Source organism: Salvia hispanica, chromosome 2, assembly GCF_029641045.1.
Source record: "Salvia hispanica isolate PSC_SH4W2 chromosome 2, Shi_PSC_v1, whole genome shotgun sequence".
NCBI classification, from domain to species: domain Eukaryota; kingdom Viridiplantae; phylum Streptophyta; class Magnoliopsida; order Lamiales; family Lamiaceae; genus Salvia; species Salvia hispanica.
Genome location: NC_142693.1, coordinates 51,934,413 through 51,948,453, shown reverse-complemented (window position 1 = coordinate 51,948,453; position 14,041 = coordinate 51,934,413). Strand labels below are relative to the sequence as shown.

The 14,041-nt window shown below is 38.2% G+C and overlaps 1 protein-coding gene and 1 non-coding gene across 2 annotated transcripts; both read right to left on the bottom strand.

Annotated features, from left to right (window-relative positions):
* Positions 1-7,414: 7,414 nt before the first annotated feature.
* On the bottom strand, positions 7,415-7,531 carry LOC125202927 (U5 spliceosomal RNA). Its single transcript, XR_007173257.1, has one exon. It is a non-coding gene; the product is annotated as a U5 spliceosomal RNA (small nuclear RNA).
* A 1,890-nt stretch (positions 7,532-9,421) lies between these two features.
* LOC125202443 (outer envelope pore protein 24A, chloroplastic-like) lies at positions 9,422-11,693 on the bottom strand. The gene is made up of 3 exons (XM_048100837.2): positions 11,383-11,693; positions 10,773-11,132; positions 9,422-9,673 (listed from the first exon to the last, which is right to left on the bottom strand). The coding sequence occupies exons 1-3, from the start codon at positions 11,578-11,580 to the stop codon at positions 9,593-9,595; spliced, it is 639 nt and encodes a 212-aa protein (XP_047956794.1). The 5' UTR covers positions 11,581-11,693; the 3' UTR covers positions 9,422-9,592.
* Positions 11,694-14,041: the final 2,348 nt, after the last annotated feature.

Sequence of the window (14,041 nt, the reverse complement as noted above, 5' to 3'; positions counted from 1 at the left end):
CTCAAGTCGATGTGGGTCGCGCTCCCCTCGCTCTCCGAAACGCTAAGTCGCGAGCACACCGATTTCCCGTGCAGCGCGACGTGCATCCCCGTCCGGAATTTGGGGAGATCCTTCAGCTTATCGTAGATGTTCCAATACTTGAACCCCTTCGACAAGTACTGGCCACAATACCTCTGCATGGCCTCATCTCGGACCATATGCTCGTTCTGACCACTGGGCATGTTCGCCAACAAGTTAGAATAAATACCGTTGAAGTGGCCGCAGTCCCTCATGAGGCGCTCCCAATGCCGACGGATCGCCTCGCTGCCATGGTCCTTCATTGAGGCAGTCTTGTGGCTCCTGTACTTCGCGGCAACCCGCTCCCAGAATATGATCTCAGTCTGGTAGTTGTTGCGCTCCGCGTTCTGTGACGTGTCCGCCCAGCAGGTGGCTATCAGCTCGGACTCTTGCAGAGTGTAAGTAGTCCTTACCCGCTTCGGCCTCTCATCGGAACCCGTATCAGTCGCAGCCGACGACGCCGGCGCCTTCCCCCTCCCGCTCCTAGAAGGCGGCTCGGTGGGCGTTTCTTCCACCTCGAAGTCCTCCGCGCTCAGTGTCGCGGCCTGAGATTCTTGGTCGCCTGGGGTTGATCCGGGGGTGTCGAACTGGGGCCGATACACATCGTCGGCTGGAGAGGGCATTCTGCCGGCAGAGTTGAAGTACGGAGAAAGTCTCCGCGCCGGAGGAGTCTGCAAAGGAGACGGACCCGCGTATGGAAGTTGGCCGGGAGGAGAACCCATCGCCAACAACGAGTGCATCCACTGCTCGTTTGCTTCATCCGTGTTGGGAATTTGTGAACTCGACTCTTTCCCCTTACCCTTACCCTTACCCGAGCGGGAATTTTTCTTCCAAAAGCTCATAATTTTTGGAAGATTGATGAAGATTGAAGATTGGGAGAAGAGATTGAAAATGGAGAGAATGAAGATTGTGGATGATGAATGGAGGAAGTGGAGGAAATATTTATAGGGGTGGGATGTAAAAATAGCCGTTGGGCCGAAAAAAAAAAAAAAAAATTTAAATATCGCCGATTTATCGTCGAGCGTCGCCCACAGTGGCCGGCGATCGCTCGGCGATAATCCGGCGAAAAAATGCCGCTTGGCGAAATAACGGTAAGATTATCGCCGAATTATCGCCGATTTCACCACAACGGCCGGCGATAATCCGGCGATGTTCGGCGATTTTTCGCCGGATTTTCGCCACCCCCATTGGGAGTGCTCTAAGTCAAATAACAGGGAGTCACATTTGGTTTAGACACACAATAAAAGTTATATTCGGTTTAGACACAAGTTTTTACAAATGGATTAGAAAAATTAATAGAATATAACGCCATTTTTTATATTAATTTTATAATATATTGTGAGTAAAGTGAATTAGTGGAATATGAGACCTACTTACCATTTATAATATAAGTACAAAATGTGACTCTTGTTATAGAATGGACTGAAATGACAAAATATGACTCTTATTGTGAAATGGAGGGAGTAATAAATTGAAATCAACAATTTAAACTTCTATGTGACACGTGAATATTAAATCTACTTGCATAAAAAGTAGGGATGTCAATTTAATATAAAATCAGTGGGTCAGTTCGAATAGCCCAAAAAAAATTAGCAGGTTAAATTGAAATTTCGCAAGCCATATACAAAATGGGCTAAACGGGTTAGCCCATTAGGGTTGGTGGGTTAAACGGGTTGGCCCGAACCACTGGCGGACGGAATGTAGAACTAGGGGGGACAGTGGTACCCCCGTTTTTTTTTCTTTTAATGCTATTATTATATCTATATTATTATTAATGATAATTTTAATACTATTATCTCTAATTAAAATTTGTAAAGTAATCTCGCATCTGATTGAAACATAAATTATGCCGCCTAGGAAATAGTGATGTGGTAATGATATATGCCGCCTCATTATAGTTTTATTGTCCAATTATGAATATGACACAACATTTGATTAATATCTCCTATCGCACTTCTTTTTTTTTTTTTGAATTCTATGTTATAGTCATTAAATTGTATACCCCAATTTATTTTTAGACAGTAACACATGAGTATATTTTCTATTCTAGTAATAGTTTATATTATTTTTTATGTTATTAAATTTTACAGTCATTATAATTTTGGTCGGACACTTAGAATTTATATAATTTTGTTTTGTTATGATTAATATGCACAAATAAATTAAAAGGAATGAATAGATAGTTTGATCTTTGACAATTTGTTTTCATTGCAAAATATTTTTTTAAGTTTCTAGTGACCAATGTAGTCACTCGCTCGCTCGGAAGAAATGAGGAGATAATAAATAATTATGTGATTTTTTTTATTAATCTATTACTCTAAAATTAAACAATATTTCAATGTGTAATATTTTTAGCAATAATTTTTTTTTACTACTATGTACTAACTATTTGCACTATTGGCATCCCCAAATAAAAATCCTGGATCCGCAACTGGCCCGAACGAATGGTGGATTTTCTTACATTTTGGAATTTCATGCGCTGCAATTCACTAGTCTTCTTCCATCTCCATTTCACACCTTTTTTACTCAGTTCACTACCAACTTTCAAGTTCAACCTTAATACATTCTTTCGCCGTCCCAACATTTGTCACCATAGATTTATCACCGCTAAAGCCAATCAAAATAAAATTTAGAATTAGCCCATCAACATTTCTAATACTCCTTCCGTTCCAAAATAATCGAACCATTTCTTTTGGACACGGGATTTAAGGAATTGATATTTATAAAGTCAAACAATTTCTTCAAACCCGTATCGTTCAGATACGAGACATTTAATCATGGATGAAGTAATTAATACTTCATCCGTCCCGCTTAAGATGACACGTTTTCCTTTTTAGTTTGTCCCAACTAAGATGACACATTTCCTTTTTTGGTAACTTTCTTTCTCCAATTAATACACTCAACCACTTTTTTCCACTCCTATTAAAATATACATCTTTCTTTATCTCTCTACTTTAATACTTACACTCACCTTCTCTCTCTCTAATTAAATACTTTAACCAATAACTCTTAAAACCCCGTGCCGGCTAATGTGTCATCTTAGCCGGGACGGAGGAAGTAATTTAATTAACTAAATATCACTACTTAAATTCATGTGTCAAAATAGAAATGTTTCTATTAGACTGAGACAAATGGAGTATTAATTTTATAATATAACGTGAATAGATGAGTTGGTCAATTGTATAGTTCAACATTAATTAATTTTAACCAAAAAGAAAGAAAATGGAGTATAAATTGTTTTATTGAGCTTATCAAATTTGGACAAGTGTACGCTCCAGATAAAACTATGACATACCAATCAGTCAAACACAACTGCACGTGACACTATGCTGCATCCTAGGCCAACTACCACAACTAAAATGTGCGAACAACATAGTTACACAGTTACACTTACACATCTAGCACATAAAATGAATAAAAGTAAATTTCCAATGAAAAAAAGAAGAAATTAACTTTTTTAATGTATTCTCTTCGTCCCAACTAAATTGAGTTACTCTATTATACTCTCTATGTTTACTAATACAAGGAGAGTTTTGATCCGATACGAGTTTTAAGAAAATATAGTACTCCCTCTGTTCTATATTAGTGGAGTCATTTTACCATTTTGGTATGTTCCATAGTAGTGGAGTCGTTTCCCCTTTTAGTAAAAGTCAACACATTTCTTTTTACCTATTTTTTTCCCCTCTCTTACTTTTTTTTTTTTTTGTTGAAACACCTTCCTGGCGGAGGGTTAGGCGGATCCTCAACCCGTTCATTTAACGCGAGAAAATTACAAGGAGCCCAAAAGTGGCGGGAAATTACATTTTTCAAACTACCTAACTGAAAAAATAAAAATTAACTTTTTTAATGTATTCTCACCGTCCCCTCTCTTACTTTATTCTCTCTACTTTTTCCTTACTTTTACTTTGTTATCTTTTTATTTGATAAATTACACATCATTTTCTTAATCTTCGTGCCGGAAAGAAAATTCTCCACTACTATGGAATTGAGGGAGTAGAAAATTAGTTGAAAAGCTAAGTGAAGGTGGTCCTATTTTTATATACTCCATCCGACCACGAAAAATAGTATTTCATCCGTTCCATAGTAATGGAGAAGTTTCTTTTTTGCACGGAGATTAAGAAAAATTGTGTTAGGTGAGTTAAGTAAAGGGAGAATAAAGTGGAAAATGAAAAAGGTAGAGAGATGAAGAGAGCAAAAAGTAAGAGAGAGTAAAGTAAGTGTGGAAAAATGTGTTAAGGGAAATGACTCTATTACTATGGAACGTACCAAAATGACAAAATGAATCTATTACTATGAAACAGAGGGAGTATCATTTTGCCATTTTTGGATATGCGCAAAAAATAGTCTCATTTCTATAAATGGAAACTCTTTCTCTCATACTTTACCCACTTTTTCACTCCGGTCTCATACTTTACTTTCTTTTTATTCATATCTCTCTTATTTTACCTAATTTTTTTCCACATCTCTCTCACGTTATCTACATTTTCTACTTCTCTCTTACTTTACCAAAAACACTAATAATAATGTAGATCATACTATCCACTAACACTACTTTAACTACACTTCTTCTCCTTTCTCTTATTTTAACAATTGTGCGTTAATTCTTGTGTCATTTAATTGCCCATATATTTATAGGATAGAGGAAGTAGTACTCCCTTCGTGACTCACGTCCCGAGGTTATGGACGGAACTAGACTTTAAAATGAGCTAGCTAGTGCTAAAATTTAAAAATATAATAATAGTATTAAAATTTCAATCTACATATAATATATTTGACCTAATAAATATTTCATACTATTTGACCAATGCGTGTTTTAAGAAATTATTTGATTTGTTAAGGAAAGTGGGCGGAAAAAATTAGTGGAATATAGACCTCACTTTTATATTAGTTTTATAATTATGAGTACAATGAGTTACTGTAATATGAGGTTCATTTACTAACAGTAGTAAAAGTAAAATGAGACATTTATTAAGGATTGTTCAAATAAGAAAATATGAGACATTTAATAAGAATCGGAGAGACTAATATCTTTACAATTTTCAATTTTAACAATCTTCTCATGTTCAATTTCATCTCCAAAATGAACAAAGTCCAGAGCCTTTGTCATAGCCAGTGGCGGACCTACTTAGAGCCGTGGGGGACCCATGGAACCCCTAGAAATTTCGGTTATTACTATATGTATATTATTGCTTTAAGCAAATATCTCAGTAGTGCAGTTGGTTTCCTTCTGTGCCTTCAGCACCGAGATTGGTGAGAGTGAGAGTTTGATTCCCATCGGAGGCCTATATTTTGCTCCACTCTTAATTTTGATTAAGAGTTATCACTTTATTTTTGTTGACTCTTCTTACATATAAATGTCCCTATTTTCTTTATTTACATTTGATTTGAGTTTGATTCTTACAAAAATTTTATTTTTATTATACACATTTGAGAGTTCGATTCTCACCATAAGAGCAATTATTATATTTTCTTTCATTTAATATTAATTTTTCTTTTTCTTTATGTGTTCATATTTATTATTATTTTTTATTTTACGTTTTATATTGCTAATATTAAGAATTCAGTTTTACTTATTCTTTCCTTCAATAATTTATATTTTAAAAAAAACTCTCTTTTTCAACAAGTTTTTTTTTTTTGACGTTGCATCTATCAACAATCTCCTTACACATACCTCTAACTTTTATAATTAATTCTCTTATTCATCGGCACTAAAAAATATCATAGTACTGAAAACACTAATTTGGAACCCCCACCAAAAAAAATCCTGCCGCCACTGGTCATAGCGGTAAGAAGCATAGACATTATTGTATGAGGTGCCCAGTTCGAACCCTCTTGACATCAGTTGTAATTTTCTTCCTTTCTATAGGAGTTTTTTTTTTGACATAAAAAATTCATCTCCAAAACGATTGATATTAATAGGCTTAAAAGGAAAATATCAAAAACAAAATCATGCATATTTCTCAAATACTCTATTCCAATCATACATGACTTTCGAACCATTTAAAAATTGAAAACTTCTTATTTTGTTACCATTCGAAGTTTTCAGAAAGACACGACATTTGGTTGGAGAGGTCCCTTAAAGCATCTCTAAGGGGATAGGTAAAATCATTCTCCAAGGAGAGTGATATTTGAATAGATATTATACCTTTCCGCATTTTAAAGATATATCTTTACTTTTCCATTAATAGAGAGATAAAATTTTATAACTGTCATATTTGTCTTTTTTTCATAAAACTCATTCTCCAAAGAGAATGTATTTGAAAAGTTATTGGACCTTATGTTTTTTTAATATATTTTATACTATTATTTTAATTTTTTAAAAATAAGTTAACTTTTTATATATTTTTTCTCTTTGGATGTATTACTTTTTAGAAGGCCGTATTTCATTTTAATTTTTGAGAAGTTAAATAGATGATATAACTCTTTTATTTATCTTTTCTTATTGGAGATGTTCTTAGAGATGTATTATCTTCAATGTGATCCCGTACTTGGACGTCATAACTAGCAATAGGACTTTGTGGCTCCGGATCACCAACTATGTTTTATGAATTTGTTTCAACTTTGCAACATTGATTCTTCATCGGTTGTAACGTGTCTCCAAATATTTCTGTAATGTGTTTCACTACTATATAATTTTATAAACTCAATTCTCAAATCACAAGTTGTAATGTGTTTCACAAAGGAAATACAAATAATTTTATAATCTCAAAAGTGATCTTTTTTTATGCTATCGGCATAAACATTAAAAACTAACTTTACAATTAATAATCCCCCTTTCGTCGACGTCGCTAATTTGATTTGTGTAGGAGAGTGGTGAGTGGTAAATTTTGGCTTCCCACTGTCAATAGGATTATAGGACTCTTGATTTCCTTCCAATATCATACAGACCAAAAAATATAAAGGCCCAAGGCCCAAGTAAATCTAACAAAATAAAAGGAATAGCCCATTAAGTTATAAGGCCCAAATTCCCATTACTGCAAATCTGCAATGTCGTCTGCTTCCAATCAGGGGCGGAGATCAGACGGTGGCATAGTTCAGGCCATCCGAGGCTCCGGGGCGGCTACAGAGGGAGGGATCTGGTAACTGTGTCAGCCAAGCCTCCGCTAGAGTGGTGGCGCGGAGTCTTGGCCATTAGTACCTCCGAGATAGATGTCACATTCGAGTGATGTCACGATATTACGATATTTTAAAAGGTATTGTTTTGTTAATTAAGTAGACATAAGAAAATATCTTTTAATTTACGATGACATAACACCCTCCCCTCCATCACTTAACACTAAAATAAATATAAAAACTGTAAAATAGCAGAAGAAAAACAATTTCCAGATTAAAATTTAAACTTACGAATTGCTGGGGGATCCCGTACAGGAACACACCTCCAAAAAATGGTGTATGCTACTTTTAAACAGCGAGCACACAGTATACTTTAATAAAAGGTGAAAGAATAGTTCGCTATCTGCTCAACGCACGGCTGTATATTTTTGAAAGACAATTCGCCTCCTTATTTTATAGTGGCACTTGGTTATTCTTGTGTCTCTCGCTCCCGATGCGGGACAATTTACTCACAATATCCAAATCACTCTTTGTCCCTTCAACCATCTCTAATTTCCTCAAATACAACAATGTATATGTAAATTGCCATCTTGATGGAATAGATAATAACTTCAGCTTCTATCAGTTAATGAAGATAACTAGGAAAGCCGCAAAAAGTGATAATAGATATTTCTCCATCAAACACTTTAACTTTGAAATATGATTGCAATCTGCATACTAAATCCAGAAGAGGAGGCAAATTTAGCAAGATAAAAGTGAGATACCTTTAAAGACAAATTTATCGGTGAAAAAGATCTCCACATTCATCCATCTTTTGATGCAAAAGAAACCAAAATCTGTCATGTCCAAATTGACAGCAGGATAATACCACATTATTCAAACAAAAACTCTAAATCTTTGCCTCACTTGGATTTTAATTTTAGATCTTAAAATACTATCCTCAATTTCTCATCACGCGAGCAAGAAAGTAGAACTATTCTTTTAATAGTGAACTTATATGAGTGAATGTGTTTATGTCCCGTACTTGACTGTGTTCTATAGTTACAATTGGTATATCATAGGACAACAATATTGCACCACCATATGTGATTATTCGCCTTCTTGATAATTGAAGTGAGGGTGGTCAGCTATCTGATGGGCTCTAATCTAATCTTTTTGACATGCACTGATGCACCCTTACGAATGGTTGATGTGAATCAAATTGTAGTCTTGTATTACATTGTTTTAATCTCTCTGCTAAAGTGAATTACGAACTCATTTTGATGTACTCCCTCCGTCCCGGAGTATTAGACTCACTTCTTTTGGGCACATGATTTAAGGAATTGATATTTAAATAGTTAAAATGGAGAGAGTAAAGTATGAGAGAGGGAAAAAGTAGGAGAGAGAAGAGAGAAAAAAGTAAGTGGAGAATAAAATAAGATAGATGCTTTTTGCTAAAAAAGGAAACGAGTCTAATATGTTGGAACATCCCAAAAATGAAAGTTGGTCTAATACCTTGGGACGGAGGGAGTATATTATAGGGTAAAATAGCTAGAGCTTGAAGAGGAATAGAAGAAGGGCAAAAAGCTTAACAAGACATGTCGACTTTTAATCGTATTGTGGGGGATACGGAGTTAAATGTGTCAAGGACCTAGACCTTATTTCTGTATAAGTGGGAGATTTTTGGCAATAGTAGTATATGCTAAAAAACCATACTCCCTCCGTCCCCAAATAATATGAACTTTGGATTTGGCACGAGTTATAATGCATTATTGGTAAAGTAAAAGAGAGATAGATAGATAAAGTTTTTTAAGTATTGTTAATGAAGAATGAGTCCCACCTCATTAGAAAGAAAAAAGTTTCCAAAATTGAAATGTTCATACTCTTTGGGAACGGACAAAAAAGGAAATAATGTATACTCTTCAAGGACGGAGGGAGTATTTGGTATACATTGCTAACATGTGTTTCAAGTGGCTTGCATATGTAAACCTTCATTTCCGATTCCATACATGAGAAAAATATTTTTATCACATCATGTTACTCTTTCAGTTATGTTATTACAAGAATGGTTTAAGAAAAACTCCTAACCTGCGTTGTAGTGATCAGATCATAACTAAATGTGTCAATCGATACCTTGCAGCTTACCTAATGAGTAGAGCATTTCAAATTTCAATCATCCAAATCTTCCAATCCACATCAATTCCTATGTAATGGTGCGCAAAATTAAATACTACTCCCTCCGTCCCAGCCCAAGTGACATTTCTTTTTCGCACGTGCCATGTGCAGTAACTTCAAAAATACTGTGATCATAGACTGATGCAATAGGAAAAAGTTGTAAGCTGAAATTCAGAGTATGAATTGATCAACTGAAATTATTATTACAGTGGCTAAAAGTTCGCTGCAGTTTGTCAACCTGCTCACTGCAAAATGAAATTGAACACTGTAAAAATGAAGGGTAAAAAATACATCATATCTTGCTCCCCTGCACCACAAGTAAAGGAGATCACATCTCAAAGTCCCAGGTTGTTTCAGCACATAATTTTGGTATTTTTCGTTCCTCTGCCAAATTGACGGATGCTATGATCTGCACAAATTATGATTTAGTGAATAAGAGCTCACAATATATTAACACAAGCATTTTTGCAATGCCAACTTCCATTCCATCTAACCTCAGGAGAAAATAATTAAAAAGAACAACAGCTAGTTTGGTTTTACTTCTAAAATGCACCTGAGAGTATTAAGCCAAGATCTTAAGAAAATTCAGGCAGACACAAAGTGGAAGACTCCTCATTTTGTTTTCAATACAAAACACATACACACTCCCTCTGCAACTAAGAAAGCAGTGTGCAAATGTTGACTCGCCATTAACATGGAAGGCAACATATGCATTTGATGCTAGCAAAACGATGAATTGCTTCATATGTCACAGTTCATGGCAGATAACCCCAGTAACCTAAATATAATCAGAACACACACAGAAACAGGTACACCACAAATATGCACTTGAGAAATCATCCACTAAATCTGCGTGCCAATTCCAAATCTTTCAGGATAAGCTCGCCAGCTTATCTAGAGATTCGTACTGGCTCCCACTAATGAGGTCATTTATTGTCTATTCAAAACTGCATGTTTTGTGATAACGCTTGCAACAATTTTCTTGATTCCGCTTAAGCACGATTAGAAGTAGGCATCTTGAAAAATGTCAAAACCAACATAAAATCGCATCCCTCGAGTTTGAACTTAATACTAAAATATGGCGGAAACGGATCAATCATTTCTCTTCAAAAATGAGGTGTGCAGTAATAATTGAATTAACTTAGTTCGTTACAGAAAATTACAATATCCGATATAAACGAAGTTTGGTGCAAAATCTCAAACAATGTAATTATAATTGCCATCACTAAAAGAGGAAAACGCTTCTTTCTTCCATACTTTGAACCTTACCTCCACGGAATAATATGTTTCAAACTCAGGGCATAAAAGCTGAATTTATTCGAAAGGCACTGATCATTAAAAGCAGCAATCTCTTACTACCTCATATGATCCTTTCCAGAGATTAGATCCACATATATACGAAGAAATAAGAAATTTAAACGCATGTTTTCAAGACTTATATTCCATAAGGTCACCAATCATATTAAATTAAAAGATTAACATACACAAAATGAACAATTGCATTTTACCTTAAAGGATCCATTCTGCTTCGAACTCCGGCTCCACTCAAGCCCAAAATTCTTAGCGGATGTTTGATAAGTAGCCCTCAATACATCATCGCCATAAACTTTCCGAGTAACAGCAAAATCCCAAGCATTCTTCCCCAAATCATAGCTCGGCTCGAAAGTGGTCAGCCCTCCATGAACATAAGTATACTTCAACTTGGTTTTTCCAGTGCCGAGCACATAATTTGCCGAAACCTTATTGCCGGAATCAATAACCAAAGCCCCATTCAAAATTGTCCGCCCGTCGCCTTTGCTGTGAATGTAAGTCAAATTCAACGGCTTCTCTGCCACCCTAACACTATTCATGAACTGAAACATAACATCCTACAAATTCAACCAATAAAATACAACAAAATGAGCGAATCTCAAATCGAAATTGATTCAAAAAAACATCCACAACACAAACATAAAACCAATTAGCACTTCAAAAAATAGATGCATCGGATTATGACGGAGTAGATTCAGTTCTTCTGCGTTTTAAAAAACGAAGCGGCGGCGGAAGCGGTGATAACGAGAAATTGATAGAAATAGAATGCAGCCTGAAATTGAATGAGGTATAGCGATTAGAGGTTACTTTTTTGGGGACGTTGTAGTCGACGATGAAGAAGCCAGGCTTCTCGACAGCGATAGCTAGGCCGTTCAAGCTGGGGCCGTTGACGACGGTGGCATCGGTGAGGGAGGCGCGGAGCTTGAAGTCGCCGGCGTTGACGGAAACGGTGGCGGCGGCGGCGGCTTTTTCGGGCTCGTATCTAGCTTTGAACGACGCCTTCATCGTTTGGGTGAGTTGGTGGGATGTGATGTTTCTCTCTCTATGGTGGGATTCTAGGTTATTGGACAACTGCTGGAGAGAGAGAGATGAGGCACGAGTTAAGTTTGTTTGAAGGAGTAATTGTTTTCGGCTTTCCCAAAGTCGTCTTGTTTCATTCAATTTTTCGGTCCAAAGTTGCTATAGTCTCACCAGAATTAGGGTGGTCTAAGAGCATCCACACTAGGGGCGCCGTGGCGGGCGCCCCGATCGTGGCTAAGCCGCGGCTGTGTATTGTGGTGGAAGAGGCCGCTCCGGAGGCGGACAGCTTTTGTGGGGCGAAAGGGCTTTCGCCCCGAATGCGCCGAGGACGAGCCGGAGGAGAGAGAAACGCGGTGGTCGCCACGGCATCTATTGCACGGCGAAACCGCCGCGGCGGTCGCCGATTTCCAATTTTTTTTTTTTAAATTTCGAATTTTTAATTGTTATTTTTATAAATATCCCACCAATTTTCATTTTAGGGTTTTTCACTCCACACCCATTTTCACTCCACATCCAATTTCACTCTACAGAATTTATACAAAATGCACGGGAGAGACGAAGATTTACCCGGCACTGAAGAATCGGGATACGGATACTATCCTTCTTCCCAGCCATCTCAGCTGTGGGTATCGAGTCCCAGTCCCTCTCCATTCCAGTCGTGGTCACCGACATCCCCGCCATGGCAACAAACCCAATATCAGGGTCAGTCCTCTCATCAGAGGAATTTGGGTCGATCGGCATTCGGGGATTATCGACCCACTATGGACTCGACCAACCATCCGCGTCCGGATACCCCTTCTCACTCTTTCCAGCGCACCCAGTCTCCTTTGTCTGATTTCGATAGATTCACGTTGGAGCAGATGATGGGGCTGATGAGTCCGGGCCTACCGGACACCCCACCGACGAGATGTTCCGGCGACGGCGGTGGGAGAGGCGGCGGCGACGGGGATGGCAGCGGCAGCGGCGGTAGCGAGTCGGTCCGTGCACTACACCAAAGCAGAGTCGATTGTTGTGGCGAGGGCATGGGATGCCGTCACATCAGACCCCGTAGTTGGCACCGATCAGACCGAGATGGGCTTTTGGAAGCACGTTTTGTTGACCTACAATGAGTTCAAGCCGAGAGGCGCCAAACCGTGTGATGCGGAACAGATCCGAAAAAAGTTTGGGAGGATTCTGACACCCACCAGGAGGTTCGCTGGCATCTACGGCAACAACCTTATCAACGCTGAGAGTGGCCGCAACGAAGCCGACGTGAAGGCTCTATCTGTGTCCCAATACAACGCGCTATGGAAGCCTAAGTTCACCCAGTGGGAGGAGTTTCTAGTTCTCGAGAACTGCCCAAAATTCAAGTCCATCTGTGCGGAGGAGACTGAAGCTCAAGGGGCGAAGCGCACTAGACGCAACAGAGCCGGGAACGATAGCAGCAGCAGCGGCTCACAATCAATCGACCTCAACGACGTCCAAACGGAGGAGCCCTCTGATACACACACTAGGCGCTCACGCCCTCTGGGGCAAAAGGCCAGTATCCGCAGCGCCAGAATGCCTGCAAGTTCCTCCCGCTACTCGGCGGCCGCGTCTGGATCGCGTAGCGCGCAGCCGCCTTCTGGAGCTCAGTCCGTGGGCACTGGTCCCCATGTGGTTTTGAACAGGAACCTGAAACAACTGCAAGAGAACTGTCGTTTCTACGAGTCCGCGACCGACCTGGTCACCAAGGCGATATACTATGAGCTCATGTGTAGGATCAGAGAGGACCTGGGGTGGTCTGGTTCAGCGGCGCCGGTTGCGCCGGGGGCAGGGGCGGCGGCGGCAGTGGGCGACGAAGAAGAGGCAGAGGATTCCGACTCCGCCACCGAGTAGATGGTGGCGGTGTTTTTATTTGTTTTTATATGTTTTTTTTATAAAATGTTCGTTGTACAATTTTCCGATATCCATTAATACAACGAATATTTGGTCTCATCGCTTTTTTTAATTTTATTTTTATCTCGTTTTCTAATTATTTTTAGTCCGATAATTTTAATTCTAATTGAATTAAAATATACAAAGAATAAAAATAAAGTGAAATGTGGATAACAAAAGTGTCCACTATTGCTGCGGAAACTTTTTTTTGTGGCCGTGGACAAATCAGAAGTGGCTATGGACAAAAAAAGAGAAGTGTCCAGGAGAAAGTGTCCTCCTATTGTGGATGCTCTAAATTACTACTCCCTTTGTTCTATAGTAGGAGAGGTATTTCTTTTCGGCATGAAGATTAATAATAAGTTAAATAAAGGAAGAATAAAGTAAGAAAGGAAAAAGCCATAGAGATGAAGAAAGAATAAAGTAATAAAGAGTGAAAAGAAATGTATTGACTTTTACTAAAAAAGAAAATGACTCCACTACACTATGGAATGTACCAAAATTATAAAATGACTCCACTACTATGGAATGGAAGGAATAATACATAGTAGTA